The sequence below is a fragment of the Pollachius pollachius genome (genome assembly GCF_949987615.1).
Source record: "Pollachius pollachius genome assembly, chromosome: 12".
NCBI lineage: Eukaryota > Metazoa > Chordata > Actinopteri > Gadiformes > Gadidae > Pollachius > Pollachius pollachius.
This window is the reverse complement of record NC_136945.1, coordinates 201,275-224,472: the sequence shown is the minus strand read 5'-3', so window position 1 is coordinate 224,472 and position 23,198 is coordinate 201,275. Positions and strand designations below refer to the sequence as shown.

The 23,198-nt window shown below is 47.7% G+C and overlaps 1 protein-coding gene across 1 annotated transcript; it reads left to right on the top strand.

Annotated features, from left to right (window-relative positions):
* Positions 1-1,220: 1,220 nt before the first annotated feature.
* On the top strand, positions 1,221-15,271 carry LOC307083653 (uncharacterized protein; the record flags this gene model as incomplete). The annotated part of the gene is made up of 6 exons (XM_079747603.1): positions 1,221-5,266; positions 5,503-5,645; positions 5,801-5,913; positions 5,998-6,155; positions 7,333-7,638; positions 15,234-15,271. The coding sequence occupies exons 2-6, from the start codon at positions 5,526-5,528 to the stop codon at positions 15,269-15,271; spliced, it is 735 nt and encodes a 244-aa protein (XP_079603729.1). The 5' UTR covers positions 1,221-5,266; positions 5,503-5,525.
* Positions 15,272-23,198: the final 7,927 nt, after the last annotated feature.

Sequence of the window (23,198 nt, the reverse complement as noted above, 5' to 3'; positions counted from 1 at the left end):
TGTTTCAAGACAACGGCAAGATTGAGATAACAGCCCCGCCGTCGACACACTCTCCCACCTGAGCCTTATGTCTATCATTGACACTTTTTTGCAAAACGTTATTTTTCTTTAAACATTATCCAACTCCTGAGCCTCCCGACATGTCTTGTGATATAGAAATCCCCCCTCCCCCCCTGCCGACTGTTTTAGTTGTTTTATTTTTCTTATGTTTCATGTGTAGGCTATGTGTGACTGTAGGCTACTGCTGCCTGTCTTGGCCAGATCACTTGAAGAGATGTTTAATCTCAATGACGCATTCTTCTGTTAACAAAAAAAAACATCTCCCACGTCAGGTAGCCAATGTACAATCTGCAATCTTGCCCTCACAACCCCTCCCCCTCCCCCACACAAGCCCGTGCTTTAGTTCACTATAGTTAGGTAGGTTGCTGCCTTAGCTGTTGTTACTTGAACACAATTTTAGTGAAGTTTGTTATTATTATTTTTAGCTAAACAATAGTAGTTGCCGTGCATTTTTTAAGTATCAATGCACTTTTAGCCCTGAATAACAGTAAAAGCTATTGAATGATTGATTCGTATGCATAGTATACTACACTTTCCATTAAACAATTACCCCTGTAACCCAACAGTTAGCTGAACATTATATGGTCCCGTCCTTCCACTCCCTGTTTTCTCACCCTGTTTAAACAAGCAATCAACTGCATTTGTCACAGTGTTTGTGCTATGGGAAATTAAAGGTCCAATGGAATGCTACTTTGTGGATGCTTTAATATGGATATTAGTAGGCCCCAAACACAGTACTTGAAGACGTTCCCGAAATTCAGCCGTGGTGCAGAATTACAGCCACTACGAGCCAGTCGCACATTGATCTTTCCCCAAATGCGCTGTCTCGGTGTCTGTCGCTTTAATGCAAATGAGGAGGAGAGAGGCGGGTCAAGGAGGAGGGTGGGGGTGTGGCCCTGAGCAGCTTGCGGCCACGGTACCATGTGCTCTGTTTACAATGGATGTATCGCAATGGCGAGGCGCACACAGCCTTTGGCCGTGTTCTGTAAATATTCTAGAACACTCCGGGTGCTCCGGCGAGAGTCTTGGAGCTCTATATCTAAATAATATCACATTATACGTAGATATCTAAATCATATAATATATATTATCAGGGCCAAAAGCTGTGTGAGCCTCCAAACGATATTATGAATCTCAAACGACCGCGTTGGGTTCTCCGACGTCTCTGGTTCTTCCACTTCCACGTCAATTTTAAGTAGACTGAACAGTGCGCTGGCGGCTGGCGGCTGCCGGCTGCCCGCTGCCCGTTGCCCGCTGCCGGCTGCCCGCCGCCGGGCGGTCGTGCTTTGTGGCGATGGTGCTTTGTGGCGGTGATGCTATACGGTGGTGGTGCCTCGCGGCAGCGGGGCACCGGTGGGAGACAATCCCTTTCTCCTCCATGTCGTGGTTCATGTACTTCAGGGAGTCAAGCCAAAGTTCCTTTCCCCCAATTCCTTCTCAACCATGGCGGAGATAACCCCAACTACAGTCTCGTTGTGGAAATACCAGAGATGTCAATGAACCAACGTTTAATGCGCCATAACATCAAAGCAGAACGGTTATAGCAACTACAAAGCGCCACACATGTGGCGCTCGCATGGTCATAGCTCATTGTCTGATTGGCAGGTCAAATTCTCTGGGCAGGCAAGGCAGAGAAAGGGGAGGTAACTTGGCCCCTTATGACGACATATGGGGCCACATTCCAAATCAGCAAGCCTGAGCTTCCATTTTTTCAAAGGCGAGCAGGATACCTAGTGCTTGTTTTACACCGAACACAAGTTTTAGCCACCGGGAGACGATAGGCAGGCTAGGGGAACTCATATTAATGTTAGAAAACCTCATAAAGTGAGATTTTCATGCCATGGGACCTTTAAGCAATAAAATACGCTCTCCTTCTCCGGTAACACAGTCGTTCGCGATGCCTTTTTTTTTGCTGTCTGCGGTCAAACCAAAAAAAAATACAGTGTCAGCGGCCGCACTTATCCCGCCTCTTGCGAACTTAGACCGTACGTCATATCCCGCCCCTTGCAAGCCCACCCCCCTTGATTCTACTGATGTCTGAATGACATCGATGTCCGCACATAAAGCATCAAGTGTGAATTACCCTCAGGGTCGAATCTTCTGATATACAAATGTGGCGAACTTAAAATTTTTATGCTTGCTTCATGAAGTAAAGAGAAAATTATTATGCTTGCTTCATTACGTAATAGGTGAACCAATATGTTATTTGTTTTAACATTATAGGAAAAATGTTATTTTACATTGCGCTCAGAAATTTCCACACACCGCACATGCGCACAAACATACACGGAAGCACAGACACACACACGTGCACACTAGAGATGGATTTATTGATTAATTTCCGCGAACCAGTTCGCGTGATTCAGTTCGCCAAGGGAAGTCGTTCGCGAATCGTTCGTTCGTTCGTTCGTTCAGTCGAGTTTCCGGTAGCGGTGAATCGAATCATACACGGTTCTCTGAGTCAGTCAGACTCAGCCCGTCGTTCGTTAGTTCGTTCGTTTCGTTCAGTCAAGTTTCCGGTTCAGTCGAGTTTCCGGTAAAATCATGGAATAAACGGCTCAGACTCAACGCCTCCCTCATTCTCATTCTCATACGTCAACATTACAACTTTAAACAAACGCAGCGGGATGGGGGGTGTAGTTGATTATTGGATGTTTGACATATCAGCAAAATAATAGACTTGATTTAGCAATGATGGTGGGTGTCCCGGGTGTTTTAGGCTCCCATAAACAGAACCCTGTGCAGCCAAAGACTAAATCTAGCTGCCAAAATTAACACTGCCTTCAAAACGAGAGATGGTTAATTGTGAAAAATGCATTAAACTGTCATCAGACAACGCAGTTATACGCTATTGTAATGACCTCGCCGGTGACAAACCAGGTCACTGAAAACCCGTAACCAACGGCAAAAAGCCACACTAACAACAACCGGTTACCCTGGCAACCCCCCAACCCGGTCCCTTCAACGTGCAAGCCCCCACCCTCCTGTTCTCCCAAGGCCCTCCCCCAGCTGACCTGATGATTCGCCCCCCACACTGATTGACAAGAAGAACATCCAATGCATGCACAGAGAACAACTGGCATAACGGACAACGAAATACAATGCAACACAAAACACACAAACTCTTTAAATGTCCCAGGGTTGCTACAGTATAGACTCTAGAGTTTCTGGTATAAAGGCTGGGACGAATTTCAAATGATAAATATGTACACTTTATGTTGAAAGTATACTGTCGCGATTTCCATTGAAACGAATTGCGCGGTGAGTAGTCTTCACAACGAGAGCTGGTAGGTTGTGAAAAATGTGGTATAAAGGCTGGGACGAATTTCGAATTATAAATATGTACAATGCATCCTTTAAATACGTCCATGCAACAGATGGCCAATGTGAATAATAGATAGCTCGCTCACTAAGCCCATTTGTTTTTTCCCCATTAAACCTGTTGATTTCTGTCTCTCATTGACTAAAACTCAACGAGCGCGTCCTAGACTCAGTCCTAGAACAGCATACGATTGGCTGACTCTCGTGAGTCGTGACGTCTCTCAGTCGGTCCCTCCTCAACACTCACACAGTGAGTGAACGAACTGTCAGCGAGTCAGCGTCTAGTGGGTCTGGGAGGAGTCGACTCTGAGAACGAACGAGGCGAACGAGACGAACTAAGAGAACGAGAGAGAGGAACCAGTTCAGTTCGTTCGTCTTAACGATTCGTTCATTCGAACTGATCGTTCGCGAACGAGTCAACACTAGTGCACACACCGCACGTCAAGACAAAGGCAGCAACACACTCGCCCAGGTAAGAGGTTATGTCTTTAAACATAACGGCTCCGCCATCGACACACGCGCAGGTAAGAACACACACGCACGCGAACACACCGCAGCGACACTCGCCCAGGTAAGACGATATGTTTTTAAACATCTCCCTGCTATATAATAGCAGGCCTGTCGCACAAGTGAAGGAGCGTTCACATCCAACGCGAAGGGGCGACACGGTTCCGTACAACGTCAATGGAGAGACGTGAATCGGGCAAATTTTTTGCTACAGAAAACCCGCGACAAGATTTGATTTAAAGCGCGACACTTTTGCCCGGCACGTGCGAGCGCGTTTACTGGTTTTGCAGCGCGACACTTTCGCTCGCCAGCAAAGACAGCCAATCAGCATTCAACAGCGTGGCCACTGAGGGACGTAACGTAACAGTCAATCAGCGTTCAACAGCGTGGCCACTGAGGGACGTAACGTAACAGCCAATCAGCGTTCAACAGCGTGGCCACTGAGGGACGTAACGTAACAGCCAATCAGCGTTCAACCGGCCAACCATTCCCTGCGGTGCAGTCCGGGTTGAACCGCAGCATGGAGGAGAAAGGGATGGTTGCCGTTTGCCCTCCCGGAGCTCTATAATAGTATATAATATTATATAATTTAATATATAATATCAGGGCCAAAAGCTGTGTGAGCTCCGGATGGCCGTAGCGCGTGGGGATTGGGCTTCGAGGGGTTTGTTTACCGCCGTTGCTATGGTTACCGGTCTTGTGTGTTCCAACGGTTTATTCGCGGTGGTATCTAATAAATCTCTGTCTAATCAATACTTCATCCACTGCCTCTTCCGTGGTCATTACAATATAATGAACCGACCGTCGGGTTCTCCACGTCTCTCCCTCTTCCACAACAGGTGGAGACAGCGGTGGTTATCGGCCGTGGGGGACAATGGACAAAGGATGCTCGGTTCATAACTAAAGAGACAATTATTAGGCTTGCTTCGTTACGTAATAGCTGAACCGAAATGTTATACGTTGTAACATTATAGGCAAAATGTTGTTACATTATGCACTCAGAAATGAAATACAATATCGACTGGGGTTTCCACATTATAGCTATGGGTTTAATTACAACTAGAGGTGCACTGCGCGCGCTCATCCTCTAGTTGTAATAGTAGCAATGATAATGATCATTATTGTTTTTGTTAGAATTTGTGCTACTAAAATGAATAATTGTAACAATAGCAACGATAATGATATTGATGACTGTAGTTATTGCTATTTGAATTAGTATTAATATTATGGACTTTGTGTTTGGTTGGCTGTGGGTCCTGTGATGTTTAGAGACGATGTCGTTCTGTTTTAGAGCTCTTATCTTCTGTATTCCTCTGTCCTGTTCTAGACTCACCGTCACCCTGGAGGGAGGGAAGAGAGCACTTACTGGGTGAACTCGGTGAGGGTTTTATCCAAGTTATTAAATCAACCGCGTCATTAACATTCATTTCAAAAACACCCTCTGCTTTTGTGATTCATATTGTGGTCTACTAAGGTCAGGTTTCTATTGTCGTCTATTAAGGTCATGCTTCTATGTGGTCTGTTAAGGTCAGGTCTCAGGGTTGTGTGTCCGTGACGAAGATCGTAAGATAAGCAGTTCTCTGTTTGTTCAGGATTTTCTTTTACATTCAACAGATGAATTGACACTTCAGGGCTGGATGTTTCACGACAAGAGTTTCTACCTTATTTCTACTACTAAGAAGGGCTGGAGGGCCAGTAGAGAAGACTGTCTGCAGAGGAAGGCAGACCTGGTGGTCATCAACAGCAGAGAAGAACTGGTGTGTGTGTGTGTGTGTGTGTGTGTGTGTGTGTGTGGGAGAGACATATTGTTTGTGTGAGTAAGTAAGAGAGAGAGAGGTAGAGAGAGAGATTGTGTGTGTGTGTGTGTGTGTGTGTACTTTGTGGCCATGACAACAGATGCTTTTACCTTTAGAACCAGGTTTTCAGGTTTGTCAGCAGATTGATGGGTCCTTCCTGGATTGGACTGAGTGATCGAGAGACAGAGGGGACCTTCAAGTGGGTGGATGGTACCCCCATGACCTCAAGGTAAGGCTGAAGACTCTATTCAGCAGCATCTCTTCTCTGAGAGTGACAGAGTGACCTCCTCTGTCTCCTCCTCGTGGTTCTCAGTTGGAGACACGTCAAACCACGCGATGACGGCGGAGCAAGAGACTGTGTCGTGGCAGGGGAGGACGGCTGGTCTGAAGAACCGTGTTACAGACAGCACCACTGGATCTGTGAGAAGAGCGTAGACCTGGATCATCTGGAGGCTGAGCTGAACAAAGAGGGTCCGCAGACTTTGTTTGTGTTCATGAGTGGAGAACGGTTCCTCCTTTCTGTTCTCTGTGCTGTAGATACAGTAAATACACTCTTAAAGAGTTGAAAGGTTGTTGGATGTGTTTAGGTCTACTAAGGTAAGGTTTCTATTGTGGTCTACTGAGGTCAGGTTTCTATTGTGGTCTACTGAGGTCATGTTTCTATTGTGGTCTACTGAGGTCATGTTTCTATTGTGGTCTACTGAGGTCATGTTTCTATTGTGGTCTACTGAGGTCATGTTTCTATTGTGGTCTACCAAGGTCAGGTTTCTATTGTGGTCTACTGAGGCCATGTTTCTATCGTGGTCTATTGAGGCCAGGTTTCTATTGTGGTCTATTGAGGCCAGGTTTCTATTGTGGTCTATTGAGGTCAGGTTTCTATTGTGGTCGACTGAGGTCAGGTTTCTATCGTGGTCTATGAGGTCAGGTTTCTATTGCGGTCTATTGAGGTCAGGTTTCTATCGTGGTCTACTAAGGTCAGGTTTCTATCGTGGTCTACCAAAGTCATGTTTCTATTGTTGTCTACTAAGGTCAGGTTTCTATTGTGGTCTACTAAGGTCAGGTTTCTATCGTGGTCTATTTACGTCATGTTTCTATCGTGGTCTATTGAGTTCAGGTTTCTATTGTGGTCTACTGAGGTCATGTTTCTATTGTGGTCTACTAAGGTCTGGTTTCTATCGTGGTCTATTGAGGTCAGGTTACTATTGTGGTCTATTGAGGTCATGTTTCTATTGTGGTCTATTGAGGTCAGGTTTCTGTTGTGGTCTACTAAGGTAAGGTTTCTATCGTGGTCTACTAAGGTCATGTTTCTATTGCGGTCTCCTCATGTCAGGTCACAAGGGTCAACCCTTTCTGGGTTCACTTGCACTAGTTTCTATTTGAGCTGCTGAACGGTTTTGCGTTCTTCTCTACAAGCTCCGCCCCCGCCTCGTTAATCTCTGCGCTGGAGTGACTTCCCCTCCCTGGGAGATCTTTGTGACACTGCTGTGATATTCAATCATGTATGAAGAGGCAGGCGAGAATACTTGGGGTGAATCCCCCGGGTCGCCCTCTAGTGGACAGGTGTTAGGACAGAGTGAAGGGAGTGTCTGACGCTGCATCTCTAGATCCGTGTTGTAAACGTTCACTCCTCTCCTCCTGCTTTCTTCAGGTTCAGTGATGCCCACGGAGGAGGAGGCCCCCAGCATCACAGAGTTCCACTCCTCTACCCACGTGTTGCCCGTGGGCCAAACGGCCCGCTATACCTGCCACGCCGGCGGCACGCCGGAGCCCACAGTAGAGTGGCTCCACAACGGCCGGCCCCTTGAGAGGAACGGCACAGACGACCAATCAGAGGCCTGGGTGGAGAGGGGCTTCCTCTTCGTCAGAGGGGTGGGGTATGGCGTGAACACGGTCTGCTGCATGGCGAGCAACAGCGCTGGCACGGCCAATCACAGCGCTCAACTGCTTGTCTTTGGTAAGTCCTGGATCCAAAGAGAGGTGTTTGTTGATGATGTATTCATAATGTTGTTGATGATGTATTCATAACACTGTTGTTGATATATTCATAACACTGTTGTTGATGTATTCATAACACTGTTGTTGATATATTCATAACACTGTTGTTGATATATTCATAACACTGTTGTTGTTGTATTCATAACACTGTTGATGATGTATTCATAACACTGTTGTTGATGTATTCATAACACTGTTGTTGATGTATTCATAACACTGTTGTTGATATATTCATAACACTGTTGTTGATGTATTCATAACACTGTTGTTGATGTATTCATAACACTGTTGTTGATGTATTCATAACACTGTTGTTGATGTATTCATAACACTGTTGTTGATGTATTCATAACACTGTTGTTGATGTATTCATAACACTGTTGTTGATGTATTCATAGCACGCACCCACGCACACACACACACACACAGACACACACACACAAACACACACATATACACACAGTCAGACAAACACAAACACACACACACACACAGATACAAACTATACTGTATATATATAGTGTGTATTTATACTATGTGTACTTATGCACACATGAATAAATACATGCCTGATGTATGAAGCAGTTCTATGGTTCATCAGTCCATCTCCAGCCTGTCTGTGTGTGTATGATGATATAGATATGAATCCTAGCCAAGTGCCCCCAGTGATGTGTATATGTATGTGTAGGTGAGCAGGTGTATGTCTGAGTAGATATCTATAATAAATGAACCAGTTCTATGGTTCATCAGTCCATCTCCAGCCTGTATGTGAGCTCAGCTCTTTCAGTCTGTTCTTTACACAGGTGTCCCTTTGAAGGTTGAGGGCCATGTATGTGTATTGGGAAATCCAAAAGTGGAATATCTTGGAAGATGTTACAAATATTGTTTAGATATTTCATGGGTGTAATCAACTCATCATACTGAACATTTTGATGTATGATATGTTAATGTGAAGTAAATACTGAGGGAGTAAATGCAGTTTATACATTTGTCCTCGTTTCAATGTTTTGATTGGGACAGCCACTCACACACATGGGATTTCCAATCAACTTTAACTTTAATTATCTTAAACACAATGTGTCCTATTGCTTAGAAAATAACAGCACATGATTCCAATGTAGTACCTATCATATGATATTTTGTCTTTCTATGTTAATGTTTGAAGAAGAGAGAGCGATCACAAAAAGAGTCTGAAGGAGAATAAAAAGAAGAAGAGCGCAGGAGAACAGTACTAGTGATGATGATGATGATGATGAGGATGAAGAATTGTTCAGCCGCTCATCATGTCTGGTTCTCCCTCAGATGCCTGTGAACTCACACTGGACCCAAACACGGCCCACAGAGACCTCTCTCTGTCTGAGGACAACAGGAAGGTGACGCTGGTTGGAGAGGACCAGTCGTATCCGGATCACCCAGAGATATTTGACTCCTGGGACCAGGTGTTGGGGAGAGAGGCTCTGACTGGCCACTGTTACTGGGAGGTAGAGTGGGAAGGAGGTGTTTGGATAGGAGTGACATACAGAGGAATCACAAGGAGAGGATGGAGTCCTGACAGCCTGCTTGGAGCGAACAACAAGTCCTGGAGTCTTGATTGTTCTGATGATCGTTACTCTGCCTGGTACAATGGTACAGTAACAGTCCTCCCTCTCTCCCCCGCTGGCTCCACCAGAGTAGGAGTGTATCTGGACCGGCCTGCTGGCTCTCTGTCCTTCTACAGAGTGTCCCCAGGTGGAGGAGGGTCCTCAGACACACTGACACACCTCCACACCTTCTGGTCCTCCTTCACCCAGGAGGACCTCCTCCCTGGGGTGGGGGTATGGCAGGGGGGGACCCCAGGGGGAGAGGAGAGGGGGAGCTCAGCGACTCTGTGTCGGTTGTAGAAAAAAAAAAAGCGGGCGCAGGGGAGGAGGACCGTCGGCTGCAGTGCTGCAACACACACACACACACACAACACACACACACACACACACACACACACACACACACACACACACACACACTGAGAAGACTGATGACTAAGTGTCTCTGTGGCAGTTATAGTCTCTCTCCCTCTCTCTCTCTCCCTGTCTCTATTTCTCTCTGTCTCTCTCTCTATTTTTTTCTCTCTCTCTCTCTATCTCTCTCTATTTTTTTCTCTCTCTCTATCTATTTTTCTTTCTCTCTCTCCCTCTCTCTCTCTCTCTCCCTCTCTCTCTCCCTCTCTCTCTTTTTCTTTCTCTCTCTCTCTCCCTCCCTCTCTCTCTCTTTCTTTCCCTCTCTCTCTCTCTCTCTCTCTCTCCCTCTCTCCCTCTCTTTTTCTTTCCCTCTCTCTCCCTCTCTCTCTCTTTTTCTTTCCCCCTCTCTCTCTCTCTCTCTCTCTCTCTCTTTTTCTTTCCCTCTCTCTCTCTTCTAGACAGTATAGTATGATAAACCATGAAAAGACTTTTAAGATCTCCCATAGTTAGAGAAGCACATTTATTATTTGAAATGTATATAAAATACCTATTGATGGTAAATGTTTGTATATTTTCAGACGTCACCAGTTTTGGTCTTAAGGGCTCTGATATCATTTTTGTTATAACCCTGATTAACAACCTGATTTAAAGCAGATTTTATATTTTATTAATAATAACCAAGAGGTCTATGGGATAATGTTGCATGTTGTAAATTACTTTAAACTGAATCTTGATTTTTTGTGTTCTGATGTGAACCAAGCGTCCGCAGAACATGCTCAGTTATTAAAGATATGTGCACACCTGTTGATGATTTGTAAAGTCTGCTGCTTCTATTGTTTTAGTCCTCCTGTTTATTGTGTACAAGTAAAGGGACTATTTTTCTGTTGTATTTGTTAATGAAGCATAATTGCAATAAACAACTTGGTGGATCCAACTGAATGTTCTCCTGTGTTCAGCCGATGATTTCTTGTTTTTTTAGTGAATAATGCTTCAATAAGTGCCTTAAGAAAAATAATATATAAATTATGGCTGTCAAATTAACGCGTTAATTCCGATTAATTAATCACAGAAAATGACGCTTTAAAAAAAATTAACGCAGATTAATCGCACTTCTATAGTGCCCTTTGACCCGGTGCGTCATATGGGTTGAAACAAAATGGAGGCAGACGAGAAAACGCTGCTCGGCCCCGTGCACGGAAAATTAAAGTTTAAACTCCCAGACGGAACTGTCGATAGGAACACCGTTATCTGCAATCTCTGTAGTAAGGAATTTTCACCGGAGTTCTTCAACCCTTAAATATCACCTCAACGCAAAACCTTTGGTAGCAAGCTGGCAGGTACGAGCTGCCACCGCCCCTGAAGCTGGCGCTAGCAGCCAGCCTCGTCAAGCCACACTCGACTGAGATGCATTGAATCCTGAGTGAGATGGAAATGTTATTCATTTGATCTTAACATGCACCGTATGTTAATGAAAGACACTCATCTGCCGTAATTTACTTGAATTAAATTATTTTTGAAATACCGTCTCGGAAAAATGTAAGTATGAGATTAATTTAGATTAATGAATCACAGAGCATGTAATTAATTAGATTATGTTTTTTAATCGCTTGACAGACCTAATATTAATCAGAAATTATAAATAAAACCACAAATGTTTTTCCTCCCTGGGTTTTGGTTGGGGGGGTTCTCAGTGTCTCTGTCGGTTGTGGAAAGAAACCACAGACAGACGGACGGACACTCTGTCTCTCTTTCTCTCTCCCCGTCTCCCTCTCCCCCCCCGTCTCCCTCCCCCCCGTCTCCCTCCCCCCCGTCTCCCTCTCCCCCCCGTCTCCCTCTCCCTCTCCCCCCCCCGTCTCCCTCTCCCCCCCGTCTCCCTCTCCCCCCCCGTCTCCCTCCCCCCCGTCTCCCTCTCCCCCCGTCTCCCTCTCCCCCCCGTCTCCCTCCCCCCGTCTCCCTCTCCCCCCCCGTCTCCCTCTCCCCCCTGTCTCCCTCTCCCCCCCGTCTCCCTCTCCCCCCGTCTCCCTCTCCCCCCCGTCTCCCTCTCCCCCGTCTCCCTCTCCCCCCCGTCTCCCTCTCCCCCCGTCTCCCTCTCCCTCTCCCCCCCGTCTCCCTCTCCCCCCCGTCTCCCTCCCCCCCGTCTCCCTCTCCTCCCCCCCCTCTCCCTCTCCCCCCCGTCTCCCTCCCCCCCGTCTCCCTCTCCTCCCCCCCCTCTCCCTCTCCCCCCCGTCTCCCTCCCCCCCGTCTCCCTCCCCCCCGTCTCCCTCTCCCCCCCCGTCTCCCTCTCCCCCCCGTCTCCCTCTCCCTCTCCCTGTCTCCCTCACCCCCCGTCTCCCTCTCCCCCCGTCTCCCTCTCCCCCCCCCGTCTCCCTCTCCCCCCCGTCTCCCTCTCCCCCCCGTCTCCCTCTCCCCCCCCGTCTCCCTCCCCCCCGTCTCCCTCTCCCCCCCGTCTCCCTCTCCCTCTCCCTGTCTCCCTCACCCCCCGTCTCCCTCTCCCCCCGTCTCCCTCTCCCCCCCCCGTCTCCCTCCCCCCCGTCTCCCTCCCCCCCGTCTCCCTCTCCCCCCCGTCTCCCTCTCCCCCCCCTGTCTCCCTCTCCCCCCCGTCTCCCTCTCCCCCCCGTCTCCCTCTCCCCCCCCGTCTCCCTCCCCCCCCGTCTCCCTCTCCCCCCCGTCTCCCTCTCCCTCTCCCTGTCTCCCTCACCCCCCGTCTCCCTCTCCCCCCCGTCTCCCTCTCCCCCCCCCGTCTCCCTCTCCCCCCGTCTCCCTCTCCCCCCCGTCTCCCTCCCCCCCGTCTCCCTCTCCCCCCCGTCTCCCTCCCCCCCGTCTCCCTCTCCCCCCCCGTCTCCCTCTCCCCCCCCGTCTCCCTCCCCCCCCCGTCTCCCTCTCCCCCCGTCTCCCTCTCCCCCCCTGTCTCCCTCCCGCCCCGTCTCTCTCTCCCCCCCGTCTCCCCCCCCCCGTCTCCCTCAATCTGTCAATCTGGAGCTTCACTAATCGACCTATTGATCCTACACTAACAACACAAGCTTGGCTATAATGTGTGATTCAAACACATTGAAATTGTGTGTATAAACTTTTCGGATGCACATTTAACAGGCTTCACTGAATCTTCTCTTCACTTTATCCAAGACTTCATGTTTTATCTGACGCCACCACTGGAAGTCTGTCTTAGAGGGCTTGGAAGGTCAGGAAAAACAAAGGAAAAGTCACTAATCACTCATCACCTTTTCAGGGGAGTTCCAATGTACCAGAGCGATGCTGTTTAGGGGTTTTAACTGAAGCTTTTAGATGAAAACGTCCTGAAACTAAAGGTGTTGGGTATGTTTGGTGTAATGAGCTCACAGGAGTCCCAGCGTTCTTCTCTCAGCGCTTTATTAAAACATTCCTGGACACGACGCTCGGTGATCATGAGTGATGTGATGATGAGAGTTGATCAGGAGCCCGTCCTCTGGCCGGGTCACAAGGGGCTCCAGGGGGGAGGTCAGAGGTCAGAGCCCGTCCTCTGGCCGGGTCACATGGGGCTCCAGGTGGGAGGTCAGAGGTCAGGGCCCGTCCTCTGGCCGGGTCACATGGGGCTACAGGTGGGAGGTCAGAGGTCAGAGCCCGTCCTCTGGCCGGGTCACATGGGGCTCCAGGGGGGAGGTCAGAGGTCAGAGCCCGTCCTCTGGCCGGGTCACATTGGGCTCCAGGTGGGAGGTCAGAGGTCAGAGCCCGTCCTCTGGCCGGGTCACATGGGGCTCCAGGGGGGAGGTCAGAGGTCAGAGCCCGTCCTCTGGCCGGGTCACATGGGGCTCCAGGGGGGAGGTCAGAGGTCAGAGCCCGTCCTCTGGCCGGGTCACATGGTGCTCTAGGTGGGAGGTCAGAGGTCAGAACATGTCCTTCCTGTATCTGTGGATCAGCTCTGAGACGTCCTCCTTATACACCTTCACCCAGCCGTCCGCCTTCATGTGGTACAGTACACACACACACACACACACACACACACACACATACACACACACACACATACACACACACACACGCACACACACACACACAAATACACACACACGGGCGGGATCTGAAGACCGCACAAACATGCATATAAATAAAAAAAAAAATATATATATATATATTTATATACACATATATAAACATATGTGTAGAGAGAGAGACACACACAAACACATTTATCCACGCATACAGACTCATCCATACACATTCTCTCATAAATAGTAAATCTTGCACATGAATACAAAATATAGGAATAAAAAGGAGCACACTGTCATGATCCGCCCCTGGTTTTCCCATTCACCTGCCTGCCACCCTGATCACTCCCAATTAACCCAACCACCTTCACCTGTGTTTCCCCTATATCAGTCCTTTCCTCCCAAACATTCCCTGTCAGATTGACTCTTGTGTTTCACAGTGCCTTCCCGCGATTCGAATCCTGACCTACCACCTATCCTGCCTGCTCTCTGATCCTCGCCTGTCTGACTATCCTGCCTGCTCCTGACCCCCGCCTGTCTGACTATTCTGCCGGTTCCTGATCCCCGCCTGTCCGACTATCCTGCCTGCTCCTGACCCCCGCCTGTCTGACTATCCTGCCTGCCGATCCTGAATCCGAATAAACGATTGACACTGTTCCACGCTCTTCGCCCGTCTGTGCACTTGGGTTCAGCCAAACGCTCACGTTACACACACTGCAATCTGAGGAATTCATGGGTGAAAAATACAGGAACCCCTTTAATGTAACAATTTACAAATATACATATCTATAAAAACATGGTAAAAGCATGCAAGAAGTATTAAAAACACACAGGGAAAAATAAGTGCTCATTCACACATTCAAAAACCATTCACACATTCATAACATCCTTTCACATAAAATAAGCCTCCGTTGTAATGAATGGGGGAGTGAAAGAGGTGGAAGGCCTCAGTTAAATAATGATGCAAAGGAAGCACACAGTAAAGATAAAAACATGCAACATATTAAAACACACAGTGGACCCGACGCCATGCAGGGAACCCCCAAGGAGGAGTCCCAGGACCCCCCAGCGCCCCCAGCAGCGTCCCAGCGCGGCCCCTACTCCCTGATGTTCAGGCCCAAGGGGGGAAGGGTCCTAAGCTTGGCTATCCACCTATGCTCCGCCGCCTTCCTCTGTCTGTCCCACCAGCACGCCTTCATCTCCACCGGTGATGAATAGTGAGGTGATGGGGTGTGTTTGGAAGTGTTGGACCGTTTGAGTGTTGAGTGTGCCTATGTGTATAGTATATAACTGCTGTTTAAGTCTGGTGAGTATCCTGGGCTTTGTTTCGCCGACATAAATGATGTGGCATTCGGAGCATGTGATGGCGTAGATGATGTTTTTGTCCAGTATGGTGAGTTTTTGCGTAACAGGGCTGGAGGTGGAGGCGTGCTGGTTCCTGAAGACCGCCAGCTGCTGAAAGTGGCTTTGGTGTGGAGAGGGGGGCTTCTAATATCTGTAATATTCTAATATTCTGGAGTGTGGGATTGTTGTGTTGTGTGCGTGTGAATGCGTGTTTCAGTGTGGAGTGTGTGTAATGTTATGTGTCAATGTGCTGATGAGGGGTATGATGTGTGTGTGTGGCTGACCCCCCTGATCGTCTCCGCTCCTGATGTCAGGGGTCCCCTCAGGGAACCTGTTGGGGAAGACCACCTGACTCAGGGATCCAGGCCCTCCTAGTGGGGGCCCCCCTCAGCCAGCCTGTGGACGGGTGGGTTAAGGTGAGACGGAGTGGGTGACGAGGGGTTAAGGTGAGACGGAGTGGGAGACGAGGGGTTAAGGTGAGACGGAGTGGGTGACGAGGGGTTAAGGTGAGACGGAGTGGGTGACGAGGGGTTAAGGTGAGACGGAGTGGGAGACGAGGGGTTAAGGTGAGACGGAGTGGGTGACGAGGGGTTAAGGTGAGACGGAGTGGGTGACGAGGGGTTAAGGTTAGGGCAGGGGGAGGCGGGGTTAAGGTTAGGGCAGGGGCGGGCCGCGCCCGGCCATGGAAGGGTTCTGATCATTTAAGTGACCGGTTGTAATGGTGGACGGGGGGTGGGGATGAAACTAAGGCCTCTCTGCAGCAGCTGAGTCTCCGTTCCTGACAGATGGAAGACGGTGGATAGGTTTAGAATATTAGATTCCTGGGGACGGGTGGTCCCTGTTGGGGGCCCTTTTCCTGAGGCCTGCTGGGGGTCAGTGGGGGCCCGTGATTGGCTTCTCCAACCAACAGGGAAGAGTTTTTCTGTGGTTCTGCTGTATTCTGGAGGTCTCCTGGGAGCTGGTTCACATGCCCGACTTAAAACACCCCAGGTAAGAGCTTACCAAAGAAAACTTAAAGGAATAAAAAGATAAAAACATTAAAGCTAGGGTGGGTAATTTTGGAGAAAACAGCCGTTGAGATTCCGTAGTGTTCTCTCTGGTCCCTCCCTGCCACGCGCTACCTGCTGTAGCTCCTCCCTCCCAACGTCAGTTATGCGCGTTCATGTGAATTCATTTACATTGATAGGAAGACGAAACACCATGCCAGATTTCGAGGTAATTAAACATTAGTGCTGATAACTACATAAGTACATATTGAGCTGCATCAACATCAAAACAGGTCAAGCACAACAGTGATTGGACAATAAAGAAAAACATCTGAATTAAAAATATGATTATATATTTGTTAAAATGACACAGAAATCCAGATTACACACAAGGGAACCGTCACTTTAAAGCGATCACGAAACTTAGCAAAGCTGCTGCTAGCTTGCAACAACGTTATAACAATTCATGGAATATCATATGCTACACTTCCCTCGCTGTGCTTATCTTGGCAGTTGTGTCAAATTAGCTTTTACACAAACGTGACTCGGACATTATCCACAGTTGTGTTGAGGCCTAGGCGACGTGTGAGCACAATCTCTGTGTTATTCCGACAGGTTAGTGTGACCATAACTAACACATAAAACGGACCGGAAAAGAACCATGGGCCGATGCAAGACATCCTACGGAACCGTATTGAAACTGTTACATTACAGAACCGTAATGTAACAGTTATCGTGGCTCTGCCTAGTAAAAAACCATACCAGCCGACACTTTACATATTCTTTACAATATACCATGGAGAGATAACACTATTCCTTACCTGTCTATAAGAAATGTAGCCATCTCAGCATCCGATTTTACCTTTCTCAGGTCACGTAACTCTCTCCATCGCTCATAAGCCACGCCGATGTTTACTCTGGTTTTATTTCGAGTTCTCTCCGCCTCCCTTTTAGTAGCTGTCCTTTCAACAAGTGTCTTTCCTCTTTTTTTCGCTGTCTTAGCGGTGTTAGTTGTTGGTATCCGGGGAATGGGAAATTTAGGGGCCGTTGATGAAGACATTGCTATTCATTTGTTGTCGCCGTAGTAGTGCAAAACTGTCAGACTGCTAGGCTCATGAACGCTCACGCAGGGACGCACCAACGTCGTTACCAAGGTGAACGGACAGTCCCACAGCCAATAAGAACGGAGAATCAGAGCCTCGATCTGATCGGTCAAAGTGTACATGAGCGGTGGCAATTTTTGGGGGCGGCACACAGAGGCAGGGGAGAGCAAAGTAATGGGCAGATATTCTCAGAGCACTCACCTACATATAGCTGACTGGCTATTATGACAGTTTTGCAAAATACAGTAAAAAAAATTACCCACCCTAGCTTTAAACAGCTCGGCCCGGCGAAGGTATTTGTTTGGTTGTCACTTAGCTTGACAAGCTTCTTTAAAAAGGAATAAAATGAATAAACGTGATAAAAACCCTAATGGCGTAAAAGGATTGGCCTTTGAAAAACTAGGGATGATAAAATAAATAAAAAAGGTAAAAAGAGAGGTACCTGACGTTTCGTTGTACAACAACTTCTTCAGAGGCTAGGTAAGGTAACTCTCGCAGGTAAGGGTGAGGGTTAGGGTCAGGGTGAGGGTCAGGGTGAGGGTGAGGGTCAGGGTGAGGATTAGGGATAGAGGATCAGTCCCTTCACCCCATCTGGTGGTACAAGTGAAGATAGGCACGGGCATAAGCAACTAAAGATGGACCTGTAGCTTTTGCAACCTTAAAACAAAAAAACTATAATCAAAATAAATACCTGTGATAATTTATGCAAATGTAAATAAAATAAAGACGATAAGGGGAGACTTTTTTTGCATCTAAAATAGTTATTGGAGGGGGTGAGTGAGGATGAGAATGAATTTGGGCAGTAAAGGTGAACAGTTTTGGTTGTTCATTATTTAAATCAGTGCTGATATCACTCTGCTTGTTGTTTTCAGGAGCAGGTTCTGCTAGTCGGGAGAGTGGTGGAGAAACCAAAGGTACAGGCGCCCTCTGGTGGACGACGGGGGGCTGGCGCTGTCCCAGTGAGAGGCCATTAGGCCCAGTGACCAAAGGGGGGGCGTGGTCGAGGGCGGGCATCCTGATATGGGTGAGTTACTAGTAATTGCTGTTGTATAAATGGGTTGGTGAGGACTGACGTCCGCTATGGTGGTTGGTGTTGGTGGAGGACCAGCAGTGGGTGTAATCTAGTGGATCTCTAGCGGTCTAGTGGACACGCTTAACGCATTCATCAACTCGCGTGTGACACGTTCCCTACTGATTCTAAACTGGAGTTGGGAGAAAGTGAAAGAAAAGTCTGAATGGAGCTTGATGACGTAAGGGCACGGACCCGTGAAAACAAGGCGCGTAAAACGCCTCAAAACGCACCTGGGCCGACGGACGCGTTCCGCGCGCAGCACATGACGCGATGAAGCAGACTCGGAGAACGCGGTAAAAGCAGCGACCTCCTCAGAAGAGACTCACGTCCAGGCCCAGCGGGAGGGCCAGCTCCGGAGTCCTGGTCCCCAAGGTGTAGTGGCTGGGTCGGTGAGGCTCCGGGCCCCCCACCGGGGGGCCATAGGGGCTGGAGTCAGGTCTATAGCAGGGCCGGCGGTAGCCAGGGGCAAGGGTGGCCTCAGCCCACCCAAATGTGCGCCCTGGTACACACACACACACACACACACACACACACACACACACACACACACACACACAATGCATTGACCAGTGGCGTCACTATGCTGTTTTATTCTGATGTTATTTAATAGCCCCGCATATTATTTTTGGTTCAAAATAAATAAATAAATATATATATATTTGTATCTATGTGTTGTGTGTATAGATATTGTGTGTTAATCTGTATGTGTGTATCTGTGGTGTGTGCGTGCATATGGTGTGAATCTATATGGTGTATTGGTGTATGTCTGTATGGTGTGTGTGTGTGTGTGTGTGTGTGTGTGTGTGTGTGTGTGTGTACTGTACCACATGAAGGAGGACGTCTCAGAGCTGATCCACAGATACAGGAAGGACATGTTCTGACCTCTGACCTCCCACCTGGAGCCCCATGTGACATGTGTGGTGGTGTGCGATGACTCCAGTTTAACCAGTTAATGAGTCTCTCTGGTCTCTTTGATGAAGGCTTCCTTCCCACTCCTCAAAGGGCCGTTCAGGATGCTGCCAAGTTACGGTTGCTATGGAGACGGTATCTCCTAGACAGGGTCGTGGGAAGTGGGGGTGCTTAGGGTGCTGCAGCACCGCCCCCCCTGGCGGCCCCTGGCTGTAACTGCAAGTGAGAAAGCTTTCTGAACAAATCAACACTTTTTTTTTTTTTGTATAATTTTATCATACATGAATTTTCAATAAATTATTGACATCCACCCTTTTTATGATATTTATCATATTATCATTTCATTTTATTTAGAACATTGTCTGTGTAGGCTGATGTAGGCTATGACGCACATCGCAGAACAATGCTATGCGCGGCGGGAAAATTCAAAAAGTCAAGCTTGTTACAAGAGCAACATGTCGCAGAAAAGATGCATATCAGATTTTTTTTTGCCCGAAGAAAGCAAAACTTCATCAAAACAGCAGCCGGTCATCCGATTCCCTGTCAGCAGCCCGCTGTCTCCCCAGCGCCCCTGAGGAAGAGAGTTCATGTTCACAGACGCTATTGCTGCAAGACGGCGCTGGCAACAATGGGGCTATTGCTAGCCCCCGCCCTCCGGTCGAGCCTAACATCGACTGCGCCGGCCACAATGACGCTAACCCCCCTCCGGTCGATCCTAATATCTTGGCTTTGGCTAACGTGCAACTGCCGGCAGTCACAACAACTAGTTATTCTGTAGGTGAAGAGCCCTGCCAGCCAAAGGAGTTTCACTTCCCAGTCAGGCGATCGGCATTTGAGAACTTTAGCCGGTCATTTAAGGTTGGTTGGTTTGGCCGGTGGACGTGGCTACACTACGTGAGGGAAACCGACACGCGTTATGCTTCGTGTGCTGCTCTGCAATAGAGAAAAAGCTTGTCAGGGCAGACGGGATAATTAATGCTGGCAACTTCATTAAAGGAGGGTTTGGCAATTGGCAAAAGGCAGGTGAAAAGTTTTGGGAGCATGAAAAATCTCGTTTCCATACAGAAGCCACAAGCGAGCTGGCGGCATTGAAAAGGACCCCAATTAATGTGCTCATGTCACAAGCAGTAGGTAAGGAGCATATGACTGCGCAGAGTTCTGGACAGACTGGTTGGCAAAAAAAGAGCAATGACGGACGGTTCACTTGACGGAGAAACCGTCACTTTCCTCATATCAGACAACTCGTAACTCTGGATGAAAATGAAGGCTTTCTTATATTGTCACTTTCCTTTGTAAACCTTTAGAAATAACCTCCTGAATCCTTGTTATAACGCTGTGTATAATCCCGGACCTATCGGCATGTTGTTAGTGTGTGAAATTCAGCACAGTAGCAGCCGAGTTGACTCTAATTTCCACATTGTTTACTTGCTAACGTTTGTGAATAACAGTGGCTAGTTGGCAGAGTTAGTCTTTTTACACACCAGTAATGGATGTTGCGCAGCATTTATTATGACGTCATTTTATACTCTCTCTCAGCACTCCCCCCTCGGACTGACTTCCCGCGTCCCTGCTCCCAGAGCTTGCAGAGAGCAGATGTTCTCGTGTGGAAACATCGCCCTCTGCTGTCCACATTTTCTCACTTTTCACCAACTTGACATCAAACAGTAGTAACACACACACACACGCGCACACACACACACACACACACACACACACACACACACACACACACACACACAGTAAGGTGAATTGAATGAAGACTTTCTTCGTTTTGAAGTATGAATCTTAATCAGTCATATCAGACTCATGCCTTTAATTAAAATGAGGGAGGTCATTTAAGATCGAATACAGAGCTGGAATAGACTCTCACTGTTACCAAGGTGACCAGAGGGTGCCAAACCTGCGTTGAGTTTTACTAATTAGCTCACCTGCCGCAGCTCGCGCGGCAAGTGGTTTTCTTAATTCGTTAATTGGTTGCATCTGGTGCGTTTCACTTAAAAGGGAACCTGACAGTACGTTGGTGTCCTCCACTGTTTGGCAGTGTAGCGTCTCCCAAACGTGGTATGTTGTTGTGTTCCCAGAAACCAGAATGTGTGTGTAATGTTCTGTTGAGCTTTGTTGTGACTTATTTGTCATCTCTTCCTGTTTCACAGGTTAAACACTTTTTGAAGTAAAGAGGAGTATCTCATCTGGACCTGATGTGAGTAGAAATGTGTAGCAAAGCACAACTGCGTTGAGTTGTATGTTGAATATAAATCACTGATAATGTGTGAAGGAAATCGGGGATTGTGGTGGTTTAACTCTCATTTCCAATTTAAATAATGATTCTACCTGAAAGTAACATTTTAGAGACTATACATTCAAACTTGTTAAAGTAAGAGGAAAATCACTCTTGACTAATGACAGTCAAATAATTTGTATAACTTATATTAAAAAGATGGATTATTTAATTATCTTAATCATTATTTAAATGTTGGATTATCCCAAAAGCCCTGACTTTATACTGTCATTAATTTATCTGATTTAATGGAGATGGTAGATGTTGAACTGTGGGACAGTGGCCAAGTTTGGGGATAATAATGAGTAAACTGTTCGTTCCTTCAAAGGTCTATCATGGATATTTACCTGCAGTTCTGTGAGTATCCCAACTTAAACATGAAGATGGACTGCGAACTGTAAGTCATTAGTATCTAATTACTCTTGGGCACATTGATGTATTTTGGCTTCCTGGTGAGTTAACCCTTTAGCTGAAGGTTGATCTGAGGAGTAAGGATGTTTATTTGGATCATGGGTTACTTAGGCGTTTGGTTTATGTTGGTTGTAATGGTTTGTTAAAATGGTTACAGGTACTAAGTTATTGTTGTAAGCCGAGGTAATGGTTTGGGTTCTGATGTCTTCAGTCTTCTTTCCAGCTACTCTCCTGAGCTCTGCATCTTCATCACATGAGTGTTGGTTTACTGATGAGGGTGTGGTCTGAGTGAGCAGAGGTGCATACTGGGATACAGAGCTGTCTGAAGTCTACAGGTCTGTAGACACGCCCCCTCAGGGGAAACCGAGTGTTTGAGAAACCGTCGTGGCGTCAGTTCCATGAACTAGAATGTTCTTTAAGATGGTGACAGGGATTCAGAAGGAGAAACACCAGGGGGAGATGAGGGGGCTCCTCATCTCAACGACTAAAACACAACTTCAGTCTGACACAGAACCATGGAACACATTCAACAGTCCCCTCCAGGCATCGTGACTCCTCAGGGGCAGTTTCATTTCCAAGAAGGTCTTATTCGGGGCCATTCCAAGAAGGATCCTGCTCCTCAAGAGCCACCCCCCTCCACTGGGTGGTATTCTGAACAGAATACCTCCTTCCTGTCCTCAGGCTGACTGAAGCTGCACCGTTTTCATCTGTGAAGGCCCCTCATTCAGGAAACCACTGGACTACAAAGACATGACTTCAGAGACGTTGAATCAACCTGGGACACATTTTGGAGGCACCAAGCATAATCCATCACCAATGCGGTTCTATGTGTGTGTCCTGGGTTCTACTTGTGTGTCTCCTGCTTGCTTTGACAGTGATGTTCTTACGGGGGTCTATGTGGTTGGCTTGGGATATTGGAATGGTCAACTAAATCTTACCTGATGGACGTCCACACGTTTGCTTGAGGCCTCCATTAGACATGAAGAGCCCGGAGCGACGCTCCGGAGCGATATCCAACACACTTGGCAGGAAGGAGAGTATCCAAATCAAGTGTAAAAGGATGTGAGCGGCGTGTTCAGATCAGTGACTTCAAACTAGGACTACACCAATCAGGATCAATAGAGGATGGACACCTAAAGGCATTCCACAAGGAGAGTCTGAAGTTGGAAAGGGACCTCAATGGATATTCAAGATGACCTTCAGACCTGTAGTGAGGCGGCTCTTCCTACCTGTCTGGATTGATGGAGAGCCCGGTGGATCTTGTCTGGCTCTCAGTTGCACGTCTTCTCAGGGTGAACTGTATTTGTTTCGTACAGGACAAGCTGAACGATTGGTTCCCTTAAATCAGAACCAATCTGGGAACTCCAAGTAGTGCACTCTTCAAGCTGAAGTTGTACTCTTCAGCTGAGGAGGTAAGGAAACCTTCACTGGGGCTTCACGGTGTATAGAAGAGGACGTTTCAAAGTGTTCCATGGTACTCTGATGAAGACCGTTGTTGTGTTCCACTGGCTGAGAGGAAG